This window comes from Chenopodium album, chromosome 2 (genome assembly GCF_948465745.1).
Source record: "Chenopodium album chromosome 2, dcCheAlbu1.1, whole genome shotgun sequence".
NCBI classification, from domain to species: domain Eukaryota; kingdom Viridiplantae; phylum Streptophyta; class Magnoliopsida; order Caryophyllales; family Amaranthaceae; genus Chenopodium; species Chenopodium album.
In genome coordinates, this window is record NC_137835.1 from 68,817,279 (window position 1) to 68,840,660 (window position 23,382).

General features: G+C 35.1%; 2 protein-coding genes across 2 annotated transcripts; one reads left to right on the forward strand and one right to left on the reverse strand.

Moving 5' to 3' along the window:
- The first annotated feature begins 879 nt into the window (after window positions 1–879).
- LOC145586747 (uncharacterized) lies at window positions 880–18,268 on the forward strand. The gene is made up of 7 exons (XM_081643660.1): window positions 880–1,359; window positions 2,125–2,311; window positions 2,391–2,641; window positions 2,774–2,888; window positions 3,418–3,510; window positions 5,835–5,978; window positions 17,515–18,268. The coding sequence occupies exons 1-7, from the start codon at window positions 971–973 to the stop codon at window positions 17,623–17,625; spliced, it is 1,290 nt and encodes a 429-aa protein (XP_081499786.1). The 5' UTR covers window positions 880–970; the 3' UTR covers window positions 17,626–18,268.
- Window positions 18,269–21,031: 2,763 nt separating this feature from the next.
- Window positions 21,032–23,022, reverse strand: LOC145574791 (receptor-like protein 7). Its single transcript, XM_081632654.1, has 3 exons — window positions 21,833–23,022; window positions 21,521–21,720; window positions 21,032–21,447 (listed from the first exon to the last, which is right to left on the reverse strand). The coding sequence occupies exons 1-3, from the start codon at window positions 23,020–23,022 to the stop codon at window positions 21,032–21,034; spliced, it is 1,806 nt and encodes a 601-aa protein (XP_081488780.1).
- Window positions 23,023–23,382: the final 360 nt, after the last annotated feature.

Sequence of the window (23,382 nt, forward strand, 5' to 3'; positions counted from 1 at the left end):
AATTTATTTTATTTTTTTAACAATTAAATTATTTTAAAAAAAATTAAAAAAAAAATCATTACAATTTCCCTCAGCCACCACAGCCACCCAATCGCCAGCCACCACAGCTAGTCAACCGCCAGCCACCACCCAAGCCCAGCCCAACCTCGATCCCCCTTCCCCGGCGCCGATTGCTCCCAGACCCCCTTGCGTCGGTGCCCACGAACCACCAGCTCCTCCCTACCTCCACGGAACCCTAAACTTTCTAAAAACCATCCCAACTCTCGAAAAACCCCCACCGGAACCCTAGCAATGGTCGGGGAGGGCCGATTAGGGTTTTTCGAAGGTGGGTTGATGGTTTTAGGGTGTTTCGTGGGGGGAGGTAGATGGATTTATGCGAAGGGATTGGGTGGTTCGGTGTTCAGCACGGCGAGGAAGGTTTTGGTTGCGCCGACGCCAGGGGCGTTGAAAAGCGGTGGTGCTGGGCTGTTGGGGAATGGGTGGTTTAGTGGTTGCAGCGATAAGAGGTAGGGGGTTCAACGTGGCGCCGGCGCCGGGGAGGGGATCTTAGTGGGCATAGCCGGCGCCGGCTGGGAGTAGGGGAATTGGGCTGGCCGGGCAAAGGTGGCAGGGGAAAGAAGTGGTGGTGGGTTTTTGTAAAAAAGGGTAGTTTAGACATTTCTCTTTTTCCTCCTTTTAAAAACATAAACCATGGTTAATATTTTTTAAAATGCTTAACTAATGTTACCACTGAATTAGTTTTATAAATTATGGATTACCATTGATAATTTGATATTTTAGTGTTTACCATTGAGAAATATAAAAAGCTTGAGAGTACCATTGAGAATTTCCCAAAAAAATTTGTTGCATGTAATAAAGAACACCCATTTATAACAGAAGATAAATGTGGGTGGAGGAGTATTTGAAAATTTGAGTTTCAAATTCCAACCAAATCTCCCAAACCGAACGCAGTAGTAGGCGTAGCAACACAATGCCGACGCACGAAATCCGGCGAGCATACAAACGCCCAGCAATCTCTGACCAACAAAAGAGAAGAGAACTCTCTCTCCTCCGCCAACAACAAAGCCGCGCTGACGCTCAATCCCATGCTCGTCGCCTTGCTTCCACCCTCTTCTCTTTCAATGAACCAACCCCCTCTACTTCCTCCGCCGTCGACGACGACAACAACGCTTTCGATATCGATATCGATACTGAACCCGAAGAACAGGAGGATCATCCGAATGCTCCTCAGCTTGAAAATATAAAGGATGTTCGCCAAGCTTCTAAGCTTCGTGGTCAAGAATCTCGGCGATGGTTTGCTCGTCAGTTGATGCTTCCTGAGTGGATGATTGATGTTCCTGATCGCCTTTCTCAAGACTGGTTCGAGTTTTTTTTTGCTTTGTTTATTGAATTTTGTATACTGGGTGAAGTGTCTCTATGTTTTAGTTAAATTCTGTTGATGGGTATTGTTTGGTTTACTTGGAATTGATTCTGTTGATGGGTATTGTTTGGTTTACTTGGAATTGATTGTGTGATGGGTTTAATGTGGATTTTTGTAAGAATTGAGGGTTTAGTGGTGGAATGTCTTGTGGGTCGGGTTTTTTTTAACACCCCTTGTTATAGATGAGTTTATAGGGGTTTAATTTTGAATTCTGGTAGTAGTGGTGCCGTGGTGGTGAAGTGGTTTTATTAGGGTTTAGTGCTTGGAATGATGAAATGATTGGAATCTAAATTATTTTGGATATTGTTTTGAATTTTTAAACTTTAGTACTTTGGAAATGTTAATGAGGTTAGGAAAGAGTAGGCAGGAATTCTATTTTTGTTAGTCCTTCTTGTATGGAAGGGAAAGAATAGCATGGTCGTGAAATGGGATACTCGTGGTTGTACGGAGTTTGTTTATTTGTATACTATTCTTCAAAGTTTGCTTTCGCAGAAATTGTATTGAATTAATAATTTGTATACTCATCTTTTCCTCAAAAAAAATTATTAGTTTGATTTTTCAACTTTGTTCATATGAGCATGGCTTCACTATATCCAATATGATATCTAATTAAATTGTTTGGATTAGATGTTACAACTGTATGATTTTTTATGCGTGATTGTTTGGTTGATTTTTAATTATGTCTTGAATACATATTTTTGCAGGTTTGTATTAGCTAGGCCAGCTGGGAAGCGATGCTTTGTAGTTTCCACCAATGGGACAACAATTAGTAGACAACGTAATGGCATAGTGTTGCATCATTTCCCATCTGCTCTACCTTGTGGAGCCAGAACAAAAGGGAATTCTGGATCTGGCCAGTCGTATTGTATACTTGATTGCATATTCCATGAGGTGAGGTTGTCATTCTTAATATTTATTTTTGTGATTCTGAGCGTATGTTTGTTCTCTTATCTGATGAATGTGAGTACAGGTAGACCAGACTTACTATGTGATCGACATGTTATGCTGGGCAGGATACTCTCTTTACGATTGTAATGCGGAGTTTAGGTTTTTTTGGTTGAATTCCAAGCTTGCTGAAAGTGATGCTTGTAGACCACCTTCACAATATCATAGGTTTCGGTTTAGTCCAGTTCCTGTATACAGCTGTGACCAGAGTGGACTGCTCTCAGCATATGCAGGACAAGTACCTTATGTAAAAGATGGTCTCTTATTCTATAACAAGTAAGACTCTACTACCTATTTGCTGGAATTGTTTGCTCAAATGACCTTCAAATTTCCATTTGTTTGACTGCATATATTTACCTATTAGGATCTCTTAGTAACCTAGTTATGTGGTACTTCTGCCTTTCTTAGGCATGCACACTATCAACCAGGAAATACACCGCTGACGCTAGTCTGGAAGGATGAAAAATGTAGCCAATATGTTATTGATACAGATAATAAAGGCGAAGTGCCAAGCAAACAACAGGTAATTATTCGAAAATTTTCACCTTATTAACCCTTGGCTTCCAGAAGTGCCATTGAATGGCATTGGATCTGTGTTGCTGCCATAATATTTTAACTCTATCTTCTGAATTTGTTGTTTAGAGATTTTTTTTGATGTGTCGGGATTTATGAGATGTGATTTTGCTAGGAAGTCAATAGCAAGTGTCTGAATATTTTAACTTTTTATTTGGTCATTTTATGTGTTGTTGTTGTTGTTGTTGCATCTTAGAAAGGAACATACTAAGGGGAAAGATACTCTTTGTGACCATGTAGAAAGGCTTTGTTCTGATGCGTACAGTGGGTCGGAAATAGGATGAATTTGAATTATTAAATAAATTCTTCCCCAATCTTGGGGAGTCATAAAAACAGAGTGGGATTAGTCCAGATAACATTGGAAGTTGGATGCATTAGTCAGTTGCTCCTCTTATCTTTTGGAGCTAATTGTTTCAATCCTCTGTACTAGTAATTCAAATACTTGTGTTTCAAAACTTATCAATTATCTTTATGAACAGGTGGTCTTAGAGCTACAAAATGATGGAAAGGTGATTACTTCGGATGATCCTCCTGTTGTATTTGGTTGCCTAGACCAGGACTTTCAACAAAAGGTATGTGCATTTTGGTACTTGTGAAATTTCACTTTTATTCTTGTCTAATGTTGAAGATAGTACCATAGGTGTCAATCATCAGCTCATATTGATGAATTTCATTATAATTGTTTTATGCTTAATAATTCTTTGTGTGGAAAAAGTGCTGATTGTCATCGTTAGCTTAAAGTTGAAAGCTTGTATGTTGAATTTCATTATAATTGAGTGATAATTATTCCTATTTGTGTTGATCAGAGAGGATTCATTGTTAGCCTTAAGTTGAATACTTTGCCAGTTTCTTGTATGTCTTTATTCCAAAAATACCTGTAAAGAGGCCATTTGATTCACATTAGTGTTAGGGCAAGGATTCAAGAAAGATAGATAAGAGGAGATGATGCATGATTCTAAAATTGGAACTTTGAATTAATGCTTATTTCAATTGGGAATGTACTTGGTCTTCCTTTTTATGTGTTAGTTCATGAAATAAAAAATAGTTGTTTGAGTTATGTCCCTTCCTCTTCTTTCTTCCTTTCTAGCTTCTACTGCTCACTATGTACGCTCTTTGCACCACCTTACTCAGTTGGCATTCTCCTTTGCTCCCCCCTGTGAGTGTTAGGTGCTCAGTTTCATTTCCTAGGCATTCTGTATTCACAACTGCTGCCCGTCTTGCATCACCCCACGGTTCCTTTATACTTAATCTCTCACTCTCACATTTTCAGATTTTCTATGTGTCCGGTGAGCAACTGAGCACCAATTAATGTTTTTGTTAGCCACCAGGCACACCTCGATGAATGAGGGCTTGGTTGGTCAGCATTAAGTGGTGGTAGAGACCTCGAACCCTTTTGAAGGGTAAGGGGGGAAGGGAGGGGGGGGGGGGGGTGGGGGGCGCTAGGGTAAAGTTCGAACCCTGCAGGATTGAACTTTGATCATCATCAATGTCTTTACTTGCTGCCACCATGAAATATTCTTGCATTGTATCTTGCATTCCTCCTTTTCAACTGTGTATGAATATCATATTTGGGGCGCTAGGGTGAAGTTTGAACCCTGCAGGATTGAACTTTGATCATCACCAATGTCCTTACTTGCTGCCACCATGAAATATTCTTGCATTATATCTTGCATTTCTCCTTTTCTACTGTGTATGAATATTATATTTGGTGGGTGTTTTGATGGACTCTAGCTACAGTGGCAGTGATAGTGGGTTAGAAAGTGGGGCACTGTGGGTGAGAGGGATCAAGCTGATCAACTGAAGGTCGTGGTGGGATGCAGGAAAAATGGGTTCTTAGCATCAGGCAGTGATGGCTTATGGAGGAATAAATGTGGTGAGCTGTGAGAGCAAAGGTTAGAGCTCATTTATTGAAGATTGAAAATGTTTTTTTTTTTTTTTTTTGGGTAAGGAATTGGGGTGGTTGTGGGAAAGAATTAAACACAATCAGGTGGAACAGAGAAAGTAGAAAAGGAATGAACAACTAAATTGAACTTAATGCCTGCAAATTTAAACTAAGAGATATATTTTTTTTCTTTACCAAAGCCTCCACCAATTAAAACTCCTTTAAAACTTTCTTGAATTTATTTTTGGTTCTCTTACAAAACTCTCTTAATTTTTCTTGGATGCTCTTTCTTTTGCTCACTTTACTCACCTTTTTTCAAAGTCTTTCAAATGATATTCTTGTTATGTCACTTTCTTTATAGTGTACGGTTCCTTGTGACAATTCATGTTAGCCGACCCCAAATCATTTTGTGAATAAGGCTGTTGTTGTTGTTGTTGTTGTTTACCGAAGCCTCCGTCACCCAATTCAGCAGCCTTAACGCCCCTAAGTGCTGCCTACTATGGTCCGATGTTTGACATTATGAACATTTGTTTTTCCGAATATGTGCCAGGCTTATACAAAACAACTATCTAGTTATTACTTCTATCACTGATTGGTGTACTGAATTTCTTATTAGATACTTAGTCATGGTCTCATGGATCTTTGAATGAATTAAAAGGAAAAAAAAGAGATAAAGAGAAAACATGTCTCTAATAATTTGAATTTATTAAGACATCAAGCATATTCCTGTGAGCTGTGACATGATCGCTAACACATCAGGTATTGTTGGCAAGGAAGGCGAACATTCATGGATGCTTCTGAGAATCTAATATTATCTGTCAGAAACAATTCTGTTCTATTGGCTAGACAGATTCAAAATGAGTTTTTTTGTAGATAATTTTGTTTTGTGTGGTCATTTATATGTTAAATGATGTATCATTTGTTTGTATTATTTTCTGTGCTACTGTAGTCATTTGTTGCTGATAATGATGTTGGAAGTATTTTTTAATTCAGTCATTGATTTAATTTTTTCAGTCAGGATTAAGTCCAGGTAATCTTCTGCGTTTTTCAATCAATGATGGAGGATTGACTTTCGTTGATGGGAAACTTGAGAAGGCTGATTTACAATTCCAAGATAAGCCCAACCGTGCTCGCGCTTTTGCTGATAGTTACTCAAAGGTCAGTTGGATAAGCTTTTATATTTATAAAGTGGGTGACTGTACATTATGTGAATCAGAATTGCTGTATTCCTCTTCCACTCAATTTTGATATTACCACTGAAGCCTTTGAGTGTTTTTTTTTTGTTTTTTTTTTTTTTTTTTTGTAATTATTATGGTCTTAATTTATAACTTCAACATGATCCTCAAGTGGTTTTTACTTTTGAGAGAGAAAATGACCGCATTGATGCAATTAGCAAAATTTGTTACAGTCGTGTATTTCTTCTTGCCGTATAGTAATGTCAATGAAAGAATTTAAATCAAGCTACCATCATTATATTAAACCATTGTATGACTCTTATTTATCCTTGATTGAACATGTGGGAGAAAATGAGTGGGGAAAAAGGAATATGAATGAAGAAAATATTTTATCCGCAATTTACCCCTCTTTTTATGTTTTTATATTTTATGTTGACAAACATTGCTGTCAGTTGAATTATTCCATCCAGTTGTCATTTATTTCAGTTAAATGCCATACTGCCATTGCCTTAATTGTTATTAATAACAATGTTGATCCAGAGAACCTTCCCTTTCCTCCCCTCTTCTTTCATTGTTGATCATCAATAACCAGCCTGTCCAGCCATGCTGGCCTCAATTACCACTATGTTCAGTCTTTATTCTCTCTTCCCATCTTCTCCTCCATTTCCTATTCTCTTTCACCTTCTCGCTTCGCTAAAATTTAGGATATTGAACTTAACGATCGAGATTTAAATTGATGCTGATTGGACTTTTGAGTTGAGGAATAAAGTTGGACACTAAAAAATTCCAACACTAAGGTTTAGATTAATGTCAAGCTCTTTACTCTCCACATTACCCAAAATCCTACATTTGAGACAAGATTCTTCACCAACAACAAACAAGAACTCTGAATGAATACCTTTGATGGTATTTCCCGGAAGAAGCTTCTAATTGGATTTCGGTTATGCACATTCAACATCTTATGATCAATACAACACTAGGAATGACTCACCTAGACTAAATACTCCTCATGGAAAAGACTCATTGGCTGTTTCTATTGAGAATAGTAGAAGCAAAAATACAAACAATAAACAAAATTTAAATGAACGAATTAGAGGTATGCAAAGACAATGATAAACAATATTTTATGTGGAAAACCCCTCTGAAATTAGGAGGGGGAAAACTATGAACTGCCAATAATTATTAGTGACCTTCACAACTCCCACACCTCCTAAGAACTCTATTCTAGAAATCTAAAATTCAATCCTAGATCCAAATACAAAGGATAATAGGAGCTAGAGGTGTGTATTCCAAACTCAATCCTAGATTTGCCGTGACACAACGATATTTAGCGAGTCGTGCCAATCATGACGTGGCGTGACAAATTGTCTACGTATCTTGGCTTAATTCTCTCTCTTTTTTTCTTCTCTTTCCTTTTCCATCTTCTTATTTTCCTTATTTATTTTCTTAAGGAAATCTTTGTTTTACTTATTTCCTTTTTTTTTTTCCCTTTTTTTAAGCTCCGTTTGTTTTAATAAAAAACATTTTATTGGGAAAATGATTTTTCATGGAAAATAATTTTTAAGGGAAAACACAATAGAAAAAAATAGTTTTCCTTACAAATAAAAATATATAAGATGGGATAAATAAGAGCGGATGGGAGAAGATGGATAGGAGGAGAGGTAAAGGGTGTGTGGGAATATGTGTGTAATTACTAAATTAATTATGTCTAATTTAAGAAGGGTTAAATAAAGTGAAAGGAAAAGAGAAGACATATGAGAAGGGAATGAGAAAAATATTATAGGTTGTTTCCAACATGTTCTGTTAATTGTCATTTCTTTATTTAGCTTATAAGTTATATTAAAATGTCTTGAGGTAGATGTAGAATTGAATTCAATCATTTTTCTATTTACGTCAAAGTTTATTAGAATTAAGAAAGTTTATTTTCTTATATTATCATTTCCTTCATAGTTGTTATTTGTCAATCCCAAAATATTTTTTTATCTTTTTAAGGTATCGGTTTCATATTATTAGTAGAAGTCACATTTCCGCCGTGAGAGCTCTAACAATTGGTATTAGAGCCGACGTCAAAATCTTAAGCGCTATTTTTTTTTTAATTTTGAAATTAATTATAATGGCATCTACTAGTGGAACGGTTAAAGTTAGAGAAATATGAAATCGAAAAATTCAATGGTAAAAATCATTTTTCCTATTGCAGGATGCAAATGAAAAATTTGCTTGTATAACAAAAGTTGCACAAGGCATTGGTGGGAAATGAACAAAAACTTAGGGATATGAAGGATGAGGATTGGGAAGAGTTAGATCTTGAAGCACGATCGGCTATAATTTTATGCCTTAAGAGGGACGTTGCATTCTTGGTAAATGAAGAAGCAACAGCCGCTGGCGTGTGGACAAAGTTAGAGACTAATTTCATGCCAAAAACTCTAACAAATAGGATCTACTTAAAATCCAAATTATATACATGCAAGATGGATGGATGAGGCACCTCGACATGGGAGTATATTAATAAGTTTGATAGGATTGACTCGAAGGATATTGACAAGAAGGTCGATGAGGAAGACCAAGCACTCATGTTATTGCTTTCATTACCGAAATCCTATATGAAAATCTGGTTCAAATATTGATGCTTGTGGGTGATACTCTAACCATGGATGAGACTAGAACATCGCTGTTAGCGGATGACCTTCGAAAGGTTGCTACAAGCAAAATGATGTCTAGTAATGGAAGAGAACACAAGAGGAAGGACTAATGAAAGTGGGCGAGGCAAGGGAGGAAAGTTTAGATCAAAATCTGAACCTCTTGCGGAAAGGCCATGTTTCAAATGTGGTGAGCTTGGTCATTTTAAAGCTAATTGCCCAAATAAGAGGGTAATATTCAAGAAGAATAGCAACGACAACTCCAAAGGAAAACAACATGAGAAACAAGAAGCTAGTTTTGTCTCAAATGACGAGGATGATTATTGTTACTCAGTTTCAGAACAATGCAATGTAATATTCGGTAAATGGATGCTTAATCAAGGTGCATTGCACCATATGTGCCCAAACAGGAAGTGTAATACAGCTTACCAAAGTTTGGATGGTGGTCCTGTTCTGATGGGAAATGATCATGCTTGAAAGACTGTCGGGTTAGAGACTACCCGAGTCAAGATGCATGATGGAACAATAATAGCCTTAATACTGTATTTGGATAAATAAAGGGGAAGGAAAAGAAAGGGAGGGAGGCGAGTAGAAGGGGAGGTAAAGGGAGGGGAAGGAAGAATGGTGAGTTTTCCTTCCAAATCTCTTCCTTGTTGGAGGGATCAATTTCTCTCTCCCACAATTCCCTTCTTTCCTCATTTGTTATCCAAATGAAATATCTCATCTCTCTATTTCCCTTCCTTTCCTTTCCCTCCATCTCCTTCAATCCAAACACACCGTAAAGGATGTGAGACATATTCCAGATTTGCGGAAGAACCTTATTTCTCTTAGGTTATTAGAGAAAAATGGTTGCAAAATAGTCTTGGAGAATGAAGTTTTAAAAGTTGTTTGTGGTTCTTTGGTAGTGATGAAGGGAATTCGTCACGGTAATCTTTATCCTCTTTTGGGATTTAGCCGGTGGAATTGGTGGAAGTAAAGAACAAATAGAATGCACGAGGATATGGCACATTCTAGATATGCTTGGATTTATTTTCTTAAGCATAAGAATGAGGCATTCGACATTTTCAAGCGGTGGAGAGCCTGGTTGAGAACACAACAGGTCGAAAGCTAAAAATTGTACGATCTGATAATGGTACCGAATACACAGAAGGAGCTTTCAAGGAGTTTTGTGATCAAGGAGGTATTGTAAGACACTGGACGGTAAGAGACACACCATAACATAACAAACTTGCGGAAAGACTGAATCGTACACTACTTGAGAAGGCAAGGTGTATGCGCTCTAATTCTTGATTAGGCAAAGAATGGTGAGCGGAGTCGGTTGCTACAGCTTGTTATATAGTGAATCAATCCCCACATTCTTATTTAAATGGTGACACCCTTATAGGGTGTGGTGAGGGGAACATGCACATTATACGAGACTAAGAGTCTTTGGGTGCATGACTTATTATCATGTCAAGGATAATAAGCTTGATGAAAGAGCCAAGAAAACAATATTTTTGGGGTATCCAAAAGGGATTCAAGGCTATCGTCTTTGGAGTGTTGAAGATTCTAAATTTGTAATTAGCTGGGATGTGACCTTTGATGAAAAATATATGGTGGCTTCTATCAAAAGCTATGGTGCCTGATGATGGTGATGTTAGAATGACCACAAATACTCAAGTGGTGGAGATAGAATCTAGAAACCAACAAGATTCTAGTCATGTTCAGGTTAAGCATCCCAGTATTTCTCAAGATGAGGAGAATGAAGATCTGGATCATGAGGAGATTCAACAGGAAAATGCGCATGTACTACAGCAGCACCAGACATCCACTAAGCCAAAGAGGAATTATAAATTAGTTAACAAGTTTGGGTTACACAAACATAGGCATTACAGGAGGTAAACTTGGTAGAATATGCACTCTCGGTGGAGGATGATGAGCCGGTCAACTTCAAACTAGCTATCAAAGACAAGGATAGCGAGAGTTGGTGGCTATGGAAGAAGAGATGCAATCTCTTCATATAAACAAGACATGGGAGGTAGTCCCATTGCCCGTGGAAAAGACTGCTATTGGTTGTAAGTGGGTGTATAAAAGAAAAGAGGATCTTTCCAAATTAGATAAAAAAGGTATAAGGCTAGGTTAGTAGCCAATGGATTTGCACAGAAAGAAGGTGTTGATTACAATGAGATATTTTTTCCGGTGGTAAAGCATACTTCTATTCGGGTGCTATTGAGTCTTGTAGCTCATGGAGGTCTTGTGGAACAACTCGATGTGAAGGCAACCTTCTTACACGGTGACTTGGATGAGGAAATTTATATGTATCAATTCGAGGGATTTAAGGTTGAGGGTAAAGAGAATCAGGTATGTCGGTTAAGGAAATCACTTTATGGATTAAAGCAATCTCCTTGACAAGCGATTTGATTCTTTTATGTTAAAACAAGGATATTCTAGAAGTAACTAAGATTGTTGTGTATACTTTCGCAAACTTCGTGGAGGTGATTATATTTATCTCCTATTGTATGTGGACGACATACTTATTGCTTCTAAGAGCAAGGTGGAGATCAATAGGTTAAAAACTCAACTCGGTGAAGAGTTTGAAACTAAAGACTTGGCCGCTGCAAAGAAAATACTGGGTATGGAGATTAGAAGAGAGAGGTTAAACCAAAAATTGCTTTTTGAGCCAAAAAGGCTACAATGAGCAGGTTATAGAAAGGTTTGGGATGAAAGGTGCTAAGTCAGTGGTGACTCCATTGGCTCCACATTTTACTCTCTGGTAAACAATCTCTCACTACAGCGAAAGATAAGGTTTACATGGATTATGTACCTTATGCTAGTGTAGTAGGCAGTTTAATGTACGCCACGGTGTGTACACGTCCGTACATTTCACAAGCAGTAAGTGTTCATGTCTGTAGGGAATATTTCAGATTGATGTTAGTAGCCACCCCACAATAGAGTCCCATTGTGATCATACACTTAAGCATGGTGGCGTCCGAAGGGAAACAAGCTAGAGTAAAAGAGTCGCCAACAAGTTTTAGAAACTTGTAAACCGTTCCTCGTTAACTCTAATAAGTCTGCAACCATGACCGGAAGTTCGGAGATGAAAGTACAAATCCAACCTAAAAAAGATTGAACCTGCCCTCAAATAGGCCTCTACTTTATTCTTCTCGTATTCATGTGCGCTTTCTGACTAACATACAATCAATAAGTTAATCATAAACCTATTTAGTCTATGTTGGTTGAATATTAGTGCACAAATAAATCTATTATTGACGATCACTTAAATTATAATCATATTAATCCTAAATAAAATTATTAATTATCTAATTAAGCGTGATTACAAGTACAAATTCCCTTTAAACATGCATAAAAGGCGTGATCAAGCAATACCAATAATATACAAATATAATATCAAGCAACATAATAATCATAACAATAATAATCATAGTAATAAACAATCATAATTAAAATAATCATGTAAAGCATAATATTATTAGTAAGATCCTAGGCATGATACTAACATGATTAATAACAAATCCTAACATGTCACTAAACATTAAAGACCGTAACATGATACTAACATGATATTTAAAAAGAAATAGGAAACATCAAAATAATCATACTTGATATTAGAAATATTAATTAACCCTAAACATGATACTAAGAAGCAATAAAACATCCTAACATGATACTAGGAATCAAAATAATAATCTAAGCAAAGATCAATAAAACAATTAAAGTACTTACTTTGATGCCTCGTACCTCTTTCTAATAACAAAATACACACGGTAGTAACTTCAAGAAAAAAATATTAAAACAATTAAATTAAATAATTGAAATAGGAATTTGGGACCAAATCTCAGAAATATCAAACCTTTTACGTCTAGGGCGAAGACAATTTCGAACTTGGCTAGGTGTTTCTAGAGCTAATGAGTGAGGAATTTTGTATGAGGGAAGGTTTAGAAAAAGAAGAGAGAAAAAAGCTTCTAGCTTTTAGAGAGAGAGAATAGAGAATTCTTGGTATTGATGATTTGAAAACAGGAAGATACGACCCCTATTTATAGGAAAAATAGCACAGGATCGAAAAAAATCATATTTGGAATAAAATACCTCGTGTCGCAAATGACAGAAGCCAAAGCCGTGTCGTCTAGCCAGACGACGAAGGCTAGGTGACGAAGGTCAGGGCGACGACTTTTTCGTCTCGCGCTGGTCCAAAAGTCAACGCGCTTTTCCACGCGTAATTACCTTACAAACTGGTTGCATGTAATTATGCGTCCGAGTTTTCGAAATCAGATTTAATATATTTTATTCTAAATAAAACATCTTTAAAATATAATTATCAATCCCAACCTCATTAGAATTAAAAAGAACCTTCTAGATATTCCTGGAAGACTAAAATCAATACTAATCATTTTTGGAATAATAATTAATAGGCCCTCCTATAGATCATTTGGCCACGTTTAAAATCATTGGGCCTAATCTAATTTAATCTATAACTTCCTCATAATTCATTGGAATTAGGCTTATAATATATCATTGGAAAATTCTTTTTGAGCCCAATCCAACTACACTATTATTGGACCCATATCATGGACCAAACCAAATTGGACTGACTATTTTCCCTAAAATAGAGTAAGAAAAGAAATATTTTTGAAAACAGAAAGAGAAAATTTTTAATAAAAACATTCTCAGACTTTCCACACTTTTACTTCGTTCGATAATCAAATGACATGAAAGGTATTCAGCACTGGGTTTGGTTTTGGGGAGACACAATTGGGTGTCTACAATGGCGAACCCAGGTAAAGCACACTGGAAGCAGTGAAATGGATATTACGGTACTTGAAAGGCACCACTGACGCAGATTTATGCTTTGGTGGAGATACATGTCAAATAAGTGGCTTTGTTGATTCAGATCATGCCGGTGATCTAGATATAAGACAATTTACTATTGGTTATGTGTTTAAAATACACAGTGCTCCAGTGCTCCAGTTAGTTGGCAATCAAGGTTTCAAGCTACAATGGCTCTATTTACGACGGAAGCCGAGTATATGGCTATGGCAGAAGGAGTTAAGGAAGCATTGTGGTTGCGGGGAATTCTAGATGATTTGGGGTTAAAGCAGGATAGTGTGAATCTAAATTGTGATAGCCAAAGTGCTATTCACTTGGCTAAGAACCAAGTTCGTCATGCTCATACCAAACATATAGATGTAAGGTATCATTTTGTACAGGATGTCATAGAGAAAGGAAGTATTTCTCTTATGAAGGTGCATACAAATGAAAACCCTGTAGACATTTTAACCAAAGTTGTGTCATAAAGCAAGTTCCAACACTATTTGGAATTGCTAAATATTGTCCCATGTTAGGCATTACATGGAGAAATAAATGGAACTACGATTGGTTTGATCCCGGTTAAGGGTATGTAGGCAGTCATTGTAAAAAGGTGCAACTGGATACAACTTACGCTATTTGTTCGTTCAATGTTTTGAATTATTTCAAATTATGAACGAGGTGGAGAATTGTGGGAATATGTGTGGATATAATTAATTACTAAATTAATTATGTCTAATTTAAGAAGGGTTAAATAAAGTGAAAGGAGAAGAGAAGACATAGAAGAAGGGGATGAGAAAAATATTATAGGTTGTTTCCAACATGTTGAGTTAATTGTCTTTTCTTTATTTAGCTTATAAGTTACTATAAAATGTCTCGAGGTAGATATAGAATTGAATTCAATCATTTTTTTTTTCACGTCAAAGTTTATTAGAATTAAGAAAGTTTATTTTTTTATATCTATTATTTCCTTCATAGTGGTTATTTGGCAATTCCAAAATATTTTCATAATATCTAGTAGAAGTCACATTTTCGCTGCAAGAGCTTTAACAGGATGTAAGAAGAATGGAGGAAAATGTGGCATGCCTTTTTTATAAAAGGAAAACATTTTTACTCATGGGAGAACTATTTTCCATCTTTGGAAAAAATATTTCATCCCTTTTCTAACCAAACAATGGAAAATGAGAAAATTATTTTCTAAGAAAATGTTTTTCATCAAAACAAACGGAGCCTTAATTTTTTAAGGATGAATTTAATCTCTTTTTGTTTTTTTAATAGTATGAGGAAAGTTGTCTCATCAAAATTTCCCTTTATCTTTTTTTTTCTTTCTTTTGGATTTTTATAATTCCTTTCTTTTATTTACTTTCTTTTTTGGGGAATTTTCAAATTTTATTTTCTTTTTTCTTTATTGGGGGAAATTGTCAAACTTGCCTCTATTTCTTTCTTTTTCTTTTTCTTTTTTTTTTTTTTTTGAATTTTCAAGTTGAGAGTTATTTAATTTTCTTTTTTTAATTCTTTTTGTTTTCTTTTTTTTGGGAAGAAAGTCGGATACCCTGCACTTATGATATAAAAACTAAGTTTATCATTTTTTTTTTGAAATAAAGTTGAGAGTTATTTATTGCTCCAATGGTTAAGCTAGTTGTAAATTAATTTATTCTTAAATTAATAATATTTTATATCTAACAAATATTTGCCAAGCTAATTAGCTCTACAAAGCTAATTTGCTTGCCAAAGCTAATCATCAAGATGTGCAACAATGGTGTAGCTACTAGCTTAAGAATTTCAATATTTGCAAGCTAGTCCCTTTTCCCAACCATTGGAGTTGCTCTAAAATCTTAACCGAACATTTTTCGACACGCAAACTGATGAAAAAATTGAATTGGGTTACAATTTACAATTTATAACAAATTTTGGCTGCAATTTGCAATTTTTTTTATAAATGGCTGCAATTTGCAAAATATTAACGTTGGCTGCAATTTGCAAATTTTCCAAAAAGCAAATGGAGGAAGTAATAATAAAATACGGCCACAAAAGAGAAGTGGAGTAAGTAATAAAATACGGAGGGAGTAGTTAAATTTAGGACATTTTGTGAGAAACTACCTTTTAAAACAATTTTTTTTACGAGAAACTACCTTATAAAAAAAATGTTGTAATAAACTACCTTATAAAAGCTAAATGTTGTAAGATACTACCCTTGGTCGGAAAGTGAGAGTTGACTAAATTTTTCCGGTGTTGACCAAGTCATGTGCCGGTCACATGACATTTAATTCATCTTGGGTATTATATGGATAGGCTCGGGGAAAATTAGGGGGGAAAATGGGGAAAGATGAATTAAACATCACGTGACCGGCACATGACTAGGTCAACGCCGGAAAATTAAGTCAATTCTCACTTTCCGACCAAGAGTAGTATCTTACAACATTTAGCTTTTATAAGGTAGTTTTTTACAACATTTTTTTTATAAGATAGTTTCTCGCAAAAAAATGCTTTAAAAGGTAGTTTCTCACAAAATGTCCTTAAATTTACTATTTTATTAATTTATTATATTATCTACAAATTACATTTACTATCAATTATTTAGCTATGTTAAAAGTTCTTAGACTTTTGAAGTAAGTATGAATTACATTTGAATACTTGCTATGTACACAGAAATACACATTTACAAATAATAAACCATCATGCATTGGGCTTAAGATTACCTGTAGATTGTTCTCATCAGATTGTGCAGTAATTACACTTGGGCCAAAAGTCTAGCAATAAATTAAGAGTTTTGAACTAATAAACATCAACATCACTTATAAGTACATTGTATCCCAGCTTGCCTATAATCACTTTGGCTAGTAAACAGGAGAAGAAAAATCCTTAATTATCTCACTGTATTTTCAATTATACCTCCATCTAAACCTCACTGCTTACCTAAGATGCAAGACCCATGATTCCCACAATTTGTTGCCTCCAATGAAATTCTGGTTTTGTGAAGGAACACGAGACATGGGTAAGCTCTCTTCTATTCTCATCTTTCCTCTCTCATGCCTCCCTCTAGAAGGACCACCATGTCTGTCATCCTATACTCTCTCTCTATATATTATATCACCAAAGTCTTAAAAATGTTGTTACCACTCTATGGGGGATCATTATATTATTCTTTTAGGGTGTAGCTTCGGTTGTTATTCCACATGTCAATACTTGGGATGAGGAATTTCATCAATATTTCATTTTAATACGGGCTGTTGAGAATTTAAAAATCTATGTCATTCCAGCTTCTCTCATGAGTCTAATCTGATTTTGACAATTTAATATCCATTTCTTCCTGATTTTCTCTATGTTTTGCCAAGTGAGACACTGAGACACGAAGGATATGGCAAGGGGAAAAAAATGTTTTAGCTATCTGAAAAAACTATTACATTGGGGTCTGGAGGAATAAAAAGTGCCACCATGAAGTCAAATTGGTAATATTGTGCGACACTCCATCTCATGTTTATATTTTTGGCATATTGGGAATCAAGAGCTGTTCCTGCATGCCCAACTTTTCTGTATTGTCACTTTGCTTTGACTTTGGGCTCAAAGAATGTGCTATTTCTTACTCACTTTGCTTCTTATAGAGTTAAACTTGAATAATGTGATTTTAATGAGATATAGACCTTCATCAGTTTCCTGTTTTGTGTTGCTGACATTACAACCAAGTGTCGCCTGCTCTTTGTCCAAGGAGAGAGTGTATTTTGGAAGAACTGATCCTTCTCTACCACTGCTATTTTACCTTTCCAAGGCCTACTTTTCTGCTTTGAAGCGCTAAGCATTCAGAGCTTACCACATAATATATTGCCAGTTTACCACAAAGCCCTAGGATTTATAAGTTCACTATAAATGTTAATTGAAGTTTATACTTTTGTATTTCTCTACTGTATTTGGAAGGCCCTTGAAAGGGGCAATGCTTCTACTTTGGCTACATGAAGATCAAATCTTCTGCCACTTCAAGAACTGTGAAGATGATTTTGCTCCCTAGGTATTAGAGTTAATCTATTGATTTTTAGTAAAATTGGATACTGTTGTCTCCTAACTATTAGGTCACTACTTTTGCAGGTTGTATTTCAATACATGGCTCGGCGTTCTCCTCTTAGGATTGATGATTTGCTAGGATCCATCAACTCACAATGTGACCAAGAAAATAAAGATGTTGAGATGTCAGGCTGAGAAAAATCCACACAAGCCAACTATGTCATTCTTTTACAGTTTAACCTTAGCCTGGTTGAGAAAAGTTGATGCAGCAAGTCATTTTCTACCATCACGGTCTTTTCGATCAGAAAGAATAACGTGAAGGCTGCCTTGTGCATATCTGTTGGTTTGCCACTGGAGATTTACTCTAGTTTGAGTATGATGAAGGATGATCATCAATAATACTTTGGAGATGATTTTCACCGTTAGCGTCATTTGCTACTCAAGAAGGTTCTGTGATCCTTTTCCTTACATCTTCTGCTGAAATTTTGTTGTAGAGATGTCAATTAAGTTCAACTATATTCAGGTGAAAAGTCATTCCATTTGTTTTCGGAACGGTTCAAGTCATATTCAGATTGATGTTATATTAATGATAAATCAGTCAATGCCTGTCAATTTGGTGGAGTTCACGAATTCAATTGTTTTGCAAGTATATTTTACGAGTAATGTACTTCGTATATTCTAGTGTTAGATCATGAAACCGTTCATAATATTTTAGTATTACGAACGGTTTCCTGATCTAGTGTTAGAAATAAAAAAAAAAAATCTCAATCTAGTGTTGTGTCAAAATAAATTTTGTATTCTAGTGTTCATGTAGGTTTGGATATATATAGTATATTTCTTAGGTTGGTATGGTTAAATAAAATACATTTAGGGTATACAACCTACCTCTTGTTTGTTTGTTTGTTTGTTTTTTTTTTCCTTCTTTTATTTGAGGAAAAGCGAGCTTCATATTATTATAATCAGATCAAATCAAGTTGCACCAAAGTAGATAAACTTTGAGGAAAGTAACCCATACATCATATAACTAATATATAAAGCTAAACTTTTAGCTAGGTTACGACGTTACGATACTTGACGTTCCAACTTTTCGCCAAATGTTGCGCCACGTTGGAGCAATTTAAATAGACTTCATAAGATTAAAAAAAAAAAAAAAAGAATTTTAGGATAAAATTTAAGTTTATAATTTTATTTTCGATAAAACACTAATATTTCAGAGATACAAATTGAATTATAATTTTATTCAAAAAAATTATTAGATTATAATTCTTAAAAATTATCATATAAATTTAATTTTTTATGTCATAATATTTTTTTTAGAGCGAAGGAATTAGTTTAAAGTGTTAAACATCTATTTATAATATATACTAATCGGTTAAAATAATATACTTCACAACTAATAGAATTTTGTTATTACAACTGTCAATTAAGGTTGAGTCATGAATCATCTCGGATTGAGTCACTTTAGGTAATGAGTTAAGAAATGTTCAACCCTTGCCCAAAGTTTTGGGTTCGGGTCAACCCAATGGGCTTTCAACATTTATCTTATTTAATTTTTTAATTGTTTATTTTTTTAATGTATTAAATCAAAAATTTCCACCAATATTAATATTAGTCATTACAGGTGCCTACTAGATAGCAAATCGTCACAAAAGCACATCAATAAACTAATTTTTTTTATCCAATGGTATATTTTAAAATTTGACATAAAGATTAAAATTTTTATCTTTAATCAATAAATAACCCGGACATTGTACGGGCACAAAACTAGTACATAATATTCATCATTACCATTAGCATTCTCTGTTAATGTCAGACAAAATCAAGCTAATTGGAGACTTTTTTTTTTTTTTTTTTTTTTTTTTTTTTTTTTTTTTGACGAAAAGATGCTAGATTAATTGCTGTGCAACGATTAGACATTTTCCCTCTCTGTTTTATGTCAAATTGTTGTACATAATTAACATGTAATGGAGGTAGTAGTTAATTGCTTTTGTTCTCATTGGCCCATTGTGTATAAGTCAAATACCAATTCACCACTGGCCCATTGGCCCATTGTTCTCATTTGAATGATGCTCCACCACTCGTATTTTTTAGGCAAATTACCCATATAAGTGCAATTGATCGTTATAATTGCTTTTATTCCACCTCTCAATTCCTTTGTTTAATATATATTTTGTTGATAGTGGTGCTAAATCGATATATAATGCGAAGCAGTGTACAATGTCGGACATAGTTCATATATAAAATTATGCAAAAAAATTAAACAACTTATAATCCAAGTTCGGGCATAATTTTAAATTGAAGGCATAAATTAAGATTTGGGGAAATTATAACATAACAATTTTAGAGTAATCTTTTGTTGTTTTGTAACAACATAGGAGATTAAAGGTAAATATTATTATTGATAATTTATATGGCTGATAAATACGAACCTTTTTTAAATAACTTCCATAAATAAATTATTCAATTTTTTTTAAATAAAATATTAAGGACACACTAGAAAACGACATGTGTCAATACTGTTGTATTTTTTTTATAAATAGTTATTATTGATTAGTTAATCACTAATTAATAAAGTAAGGCCATTAACTAGAATTTGCCAAACTTTGGAGTCACTTTAGCAATATACAATTACATCCATCAAATTGACTTATAATTTTCTTCTCCAAAAAAAAAAAAAAAGAAGTGACTTATAATTTTTGAAGAAACTTAATCAATAACAAGTGTAAAAAAAAAAAAAACATTGCATTATATTGTCTTTAGTTTTTTAGGACATTTTTTTATTGAGGAGTGATTCAGCAACAATACTAAAACTGCAAATGGTTTTAAAAAAAATACTGAAACTGTAAATTCAACTCACCTGTTTTTCTCTTTATTGTGTGTCCAAAGCATTTTATTGAAGATAAAATGACATGAAAAGATAAAGCACCGAAAACAAAATCTACCCATAAGCAATTACCACCTTCTGACAATTACCACCTTCTGTTATGTCCATTTTAGCAATTACCACCTTGTATTTTTTTTTTGAAAATTATCACCTTCAACTTTCAAAAACATCAAAAGTTACCACCTTCTTGCCCCCCAACTACCACATGACGTCATTTTGGTCTCATTCTTTCCCTTCCCTCCCTATTTCCCTCACATTTCTCATTTTTATTTGGATTCTCATCTCCCCTTTCACTTTTTTCCCCCCAAATCACCAATAATTGTTGGTCAATTTTGATTTGGAGGAGTGAATTGAAGTGTTTTTGATTGTTTGGGGGAAAAAAAGTGACAGGGGGGATGAGAATCGAGTTAGGAATGAGAAATGTGAGGGAAATAGGGAGGAAAGGGAAAGAATGAGACCAAAATGACGTCATGTGGTAGTTGGGAGGCAAGAAGGTGGTAACTTTTGATGTTTTTGAAAATAGAGGGTGGTAATTTTCAAAAAAAAAAAATACAAGGTGGTAATTGCTAAAATGGACTAAACAGAAGGTGGTAATTGTAAAAAATTCCTAAGCAATAATAATACTAGCTACTAAGAAACACTCAACTATTTTTACAAGTACAAATGCAATACAAGTATTAATGTAGGAAAATACATCGGAGTTGCATATTCAGGTTCTTAATTTCTCCTATGCCTCTGTGTTGATCTCCTCATCCTTGTCTCCGATCTTCTTCTCCTTCCAAAAGTCTCCATAAACCAATCATGGTGTCGATCAGCCAAGTATATCTTCCCAAGGACATAGCCGATTATAAACCCACTTACATACCCCAATGATCTGATGATCCAGTCAATCAGCTCAATATCCTCTTCCGTCATCTCATCATTTGTCAATTGTTGCGGTGGTGATGGTGGCACGATGTCTTTCTTGCACTTCTCAAACAATGGAGCTCCACTTAATGCCAAGTTCCCAGCAAAGGAACTATTGTCAAAAGTATTGAAATGTTCTCCTTCGAGTATTGGTCCAACTAGATGATTGTGCGAAACATTAAAGACCCCAAGAAAGGTTAGCTTTGTCAACTCTTGAGGGATCACTCCTGAAAGCATGTTTTGAGAAAGATCTAAGGACTCGAGGTCTTTAATGTTGGCTAGAGAAGATGGGATATTTACCAACAAGATTGTTGTTGGATAGATTAAGTGCTTGAAGTCCCCTAAGATTCCCAATGTCCTTAGGGATTCTACCTGTGAACTTATTGTTTGAGAAATCAATTACTCGCAGTACATACAATATCTTTGTGTAAACTGTTTCACTCCCCTTATTTGTTATGGTGACAACATAGTTGTATGTCTCATCATAAGTCAAAATTTGACTGTAACCCACCACATAATATATAAGAAAAAATGAACTAGATGAGTTTGACGAGTTTTCGGTTGAAACCGTCATTGCTTTCCAACTTTGAAAATACTCAGATGGCAAGTTACCGGGTAAGATTATTATAGGACATATCAATTATACGCAGCTTATAAAAATCATTATCAACTAAACTAGGGAATGGGGTTGTTATCTTCCTGTAGATGTTGTTATGCCTCAGGATAAGAACCTGCAACATGGACATACTTCTTAACCATGATGGAAAAGTGTCATTAATACGATTGCTTCCGACATTGAGTACCTCAAGCAAAGTACAATTGACTAATGACTTTGGGAGATTACCCTCAAATTGATTTTGGCTTAAATTAATCATTTTCAATTTACATGATTTTGAGAATGTTGGAGGGATGGCACCACTAAATTTATTGCCTCGTGCATTTAAAACCTGCAAAGAACCACTAAGTTGATGGCCAATGCAGCTTGGAATCTCGCCCATAAGATTGTTTTCAGACAAGTCAAGATAGAGTAAAGAAGTTGCACGACATATATGACTGGAAAGAACTCCATGGAAATGATTATTTGAGACTTGATAAACTAGCATGGAACTTGGAGGAGTTGGAAGTGGCCCTCGCAACTTGTTATCACTAAGATCTAACATTTTCAAATTATTCCATGGGAGAAAAATCAAAGTTTGTTCAAAACCTGTTAAAAGGTTATTAGAACGGTTTAAGAATAATAGATTTTCCCTAGTTGTTCTCACAAACCATTGTGGGATATTCCCAATGATGTTTCCAGGGAGATATAGTTCTCTTAGCTCATCTTGACAACGTAAGAATTTTGGAAACTCAGTCAAGTTGCATGATTCAAGACTCAAAATGTGCAACTTCAAAAGTGATGAATTGATGCATACATTCTGAGGAAATGTGAGGCTAACACCAATCAATATTAAATAACGAAGCTTTGGGATCATGAAAAAAGGATCAAACTTGTCAACTGTGCCATTGAAAGACAAATTCAATGTGTGAAGATTAATAAGGTAAGAAATCCAGGGTGGGATTGGACCTTGAAACTGATTACCTAGTAGATCTAAGGCTCCTAATTGGGTTAGATTCATGAGCCAACTTGGAAGTGGCTCTGTTAACAAGTTGTTTTGGAGACTCAAAAAATGGAGTCTAGTAAAGTTAGAAAGAGTAGGCATGATTTCAATTCCTAAATTCATTTCAGAAAGCATAAGATCAGTTAGTAAATTTAGCTTAGACAACCAAGATTTCAATATTCCAGCATTCCCAACATCCACCATGTTTGAAAGATATAAACGATTAAGGCGTGTTAGGTTCATGATAGAGTGAGGGAGTTCACTAAAGTAATTGTGAGCAAGGCCTAGTACAATGAGGTCAGTTAAGTTACCAATTGAGGATGGCAACTCCACAAAATTTTGTCCCGCATAGATCTAAAATACGAAGAGGACTATTAGAATGAAATTCATGAAGATATCCTCCTAATTCGGGATTATAAATCAAACTTATTTCTTTGAGTTTTGGTAGCAAAAGACTTGTTGGGAATTCACCCAAAAGATCTCAAAAACCAAGAGAGATAGCTTTTAGGGAAGTTCGGTTGCTTAAGCTAAAGGGTACCTCAGACGATATATCAACCATATCAA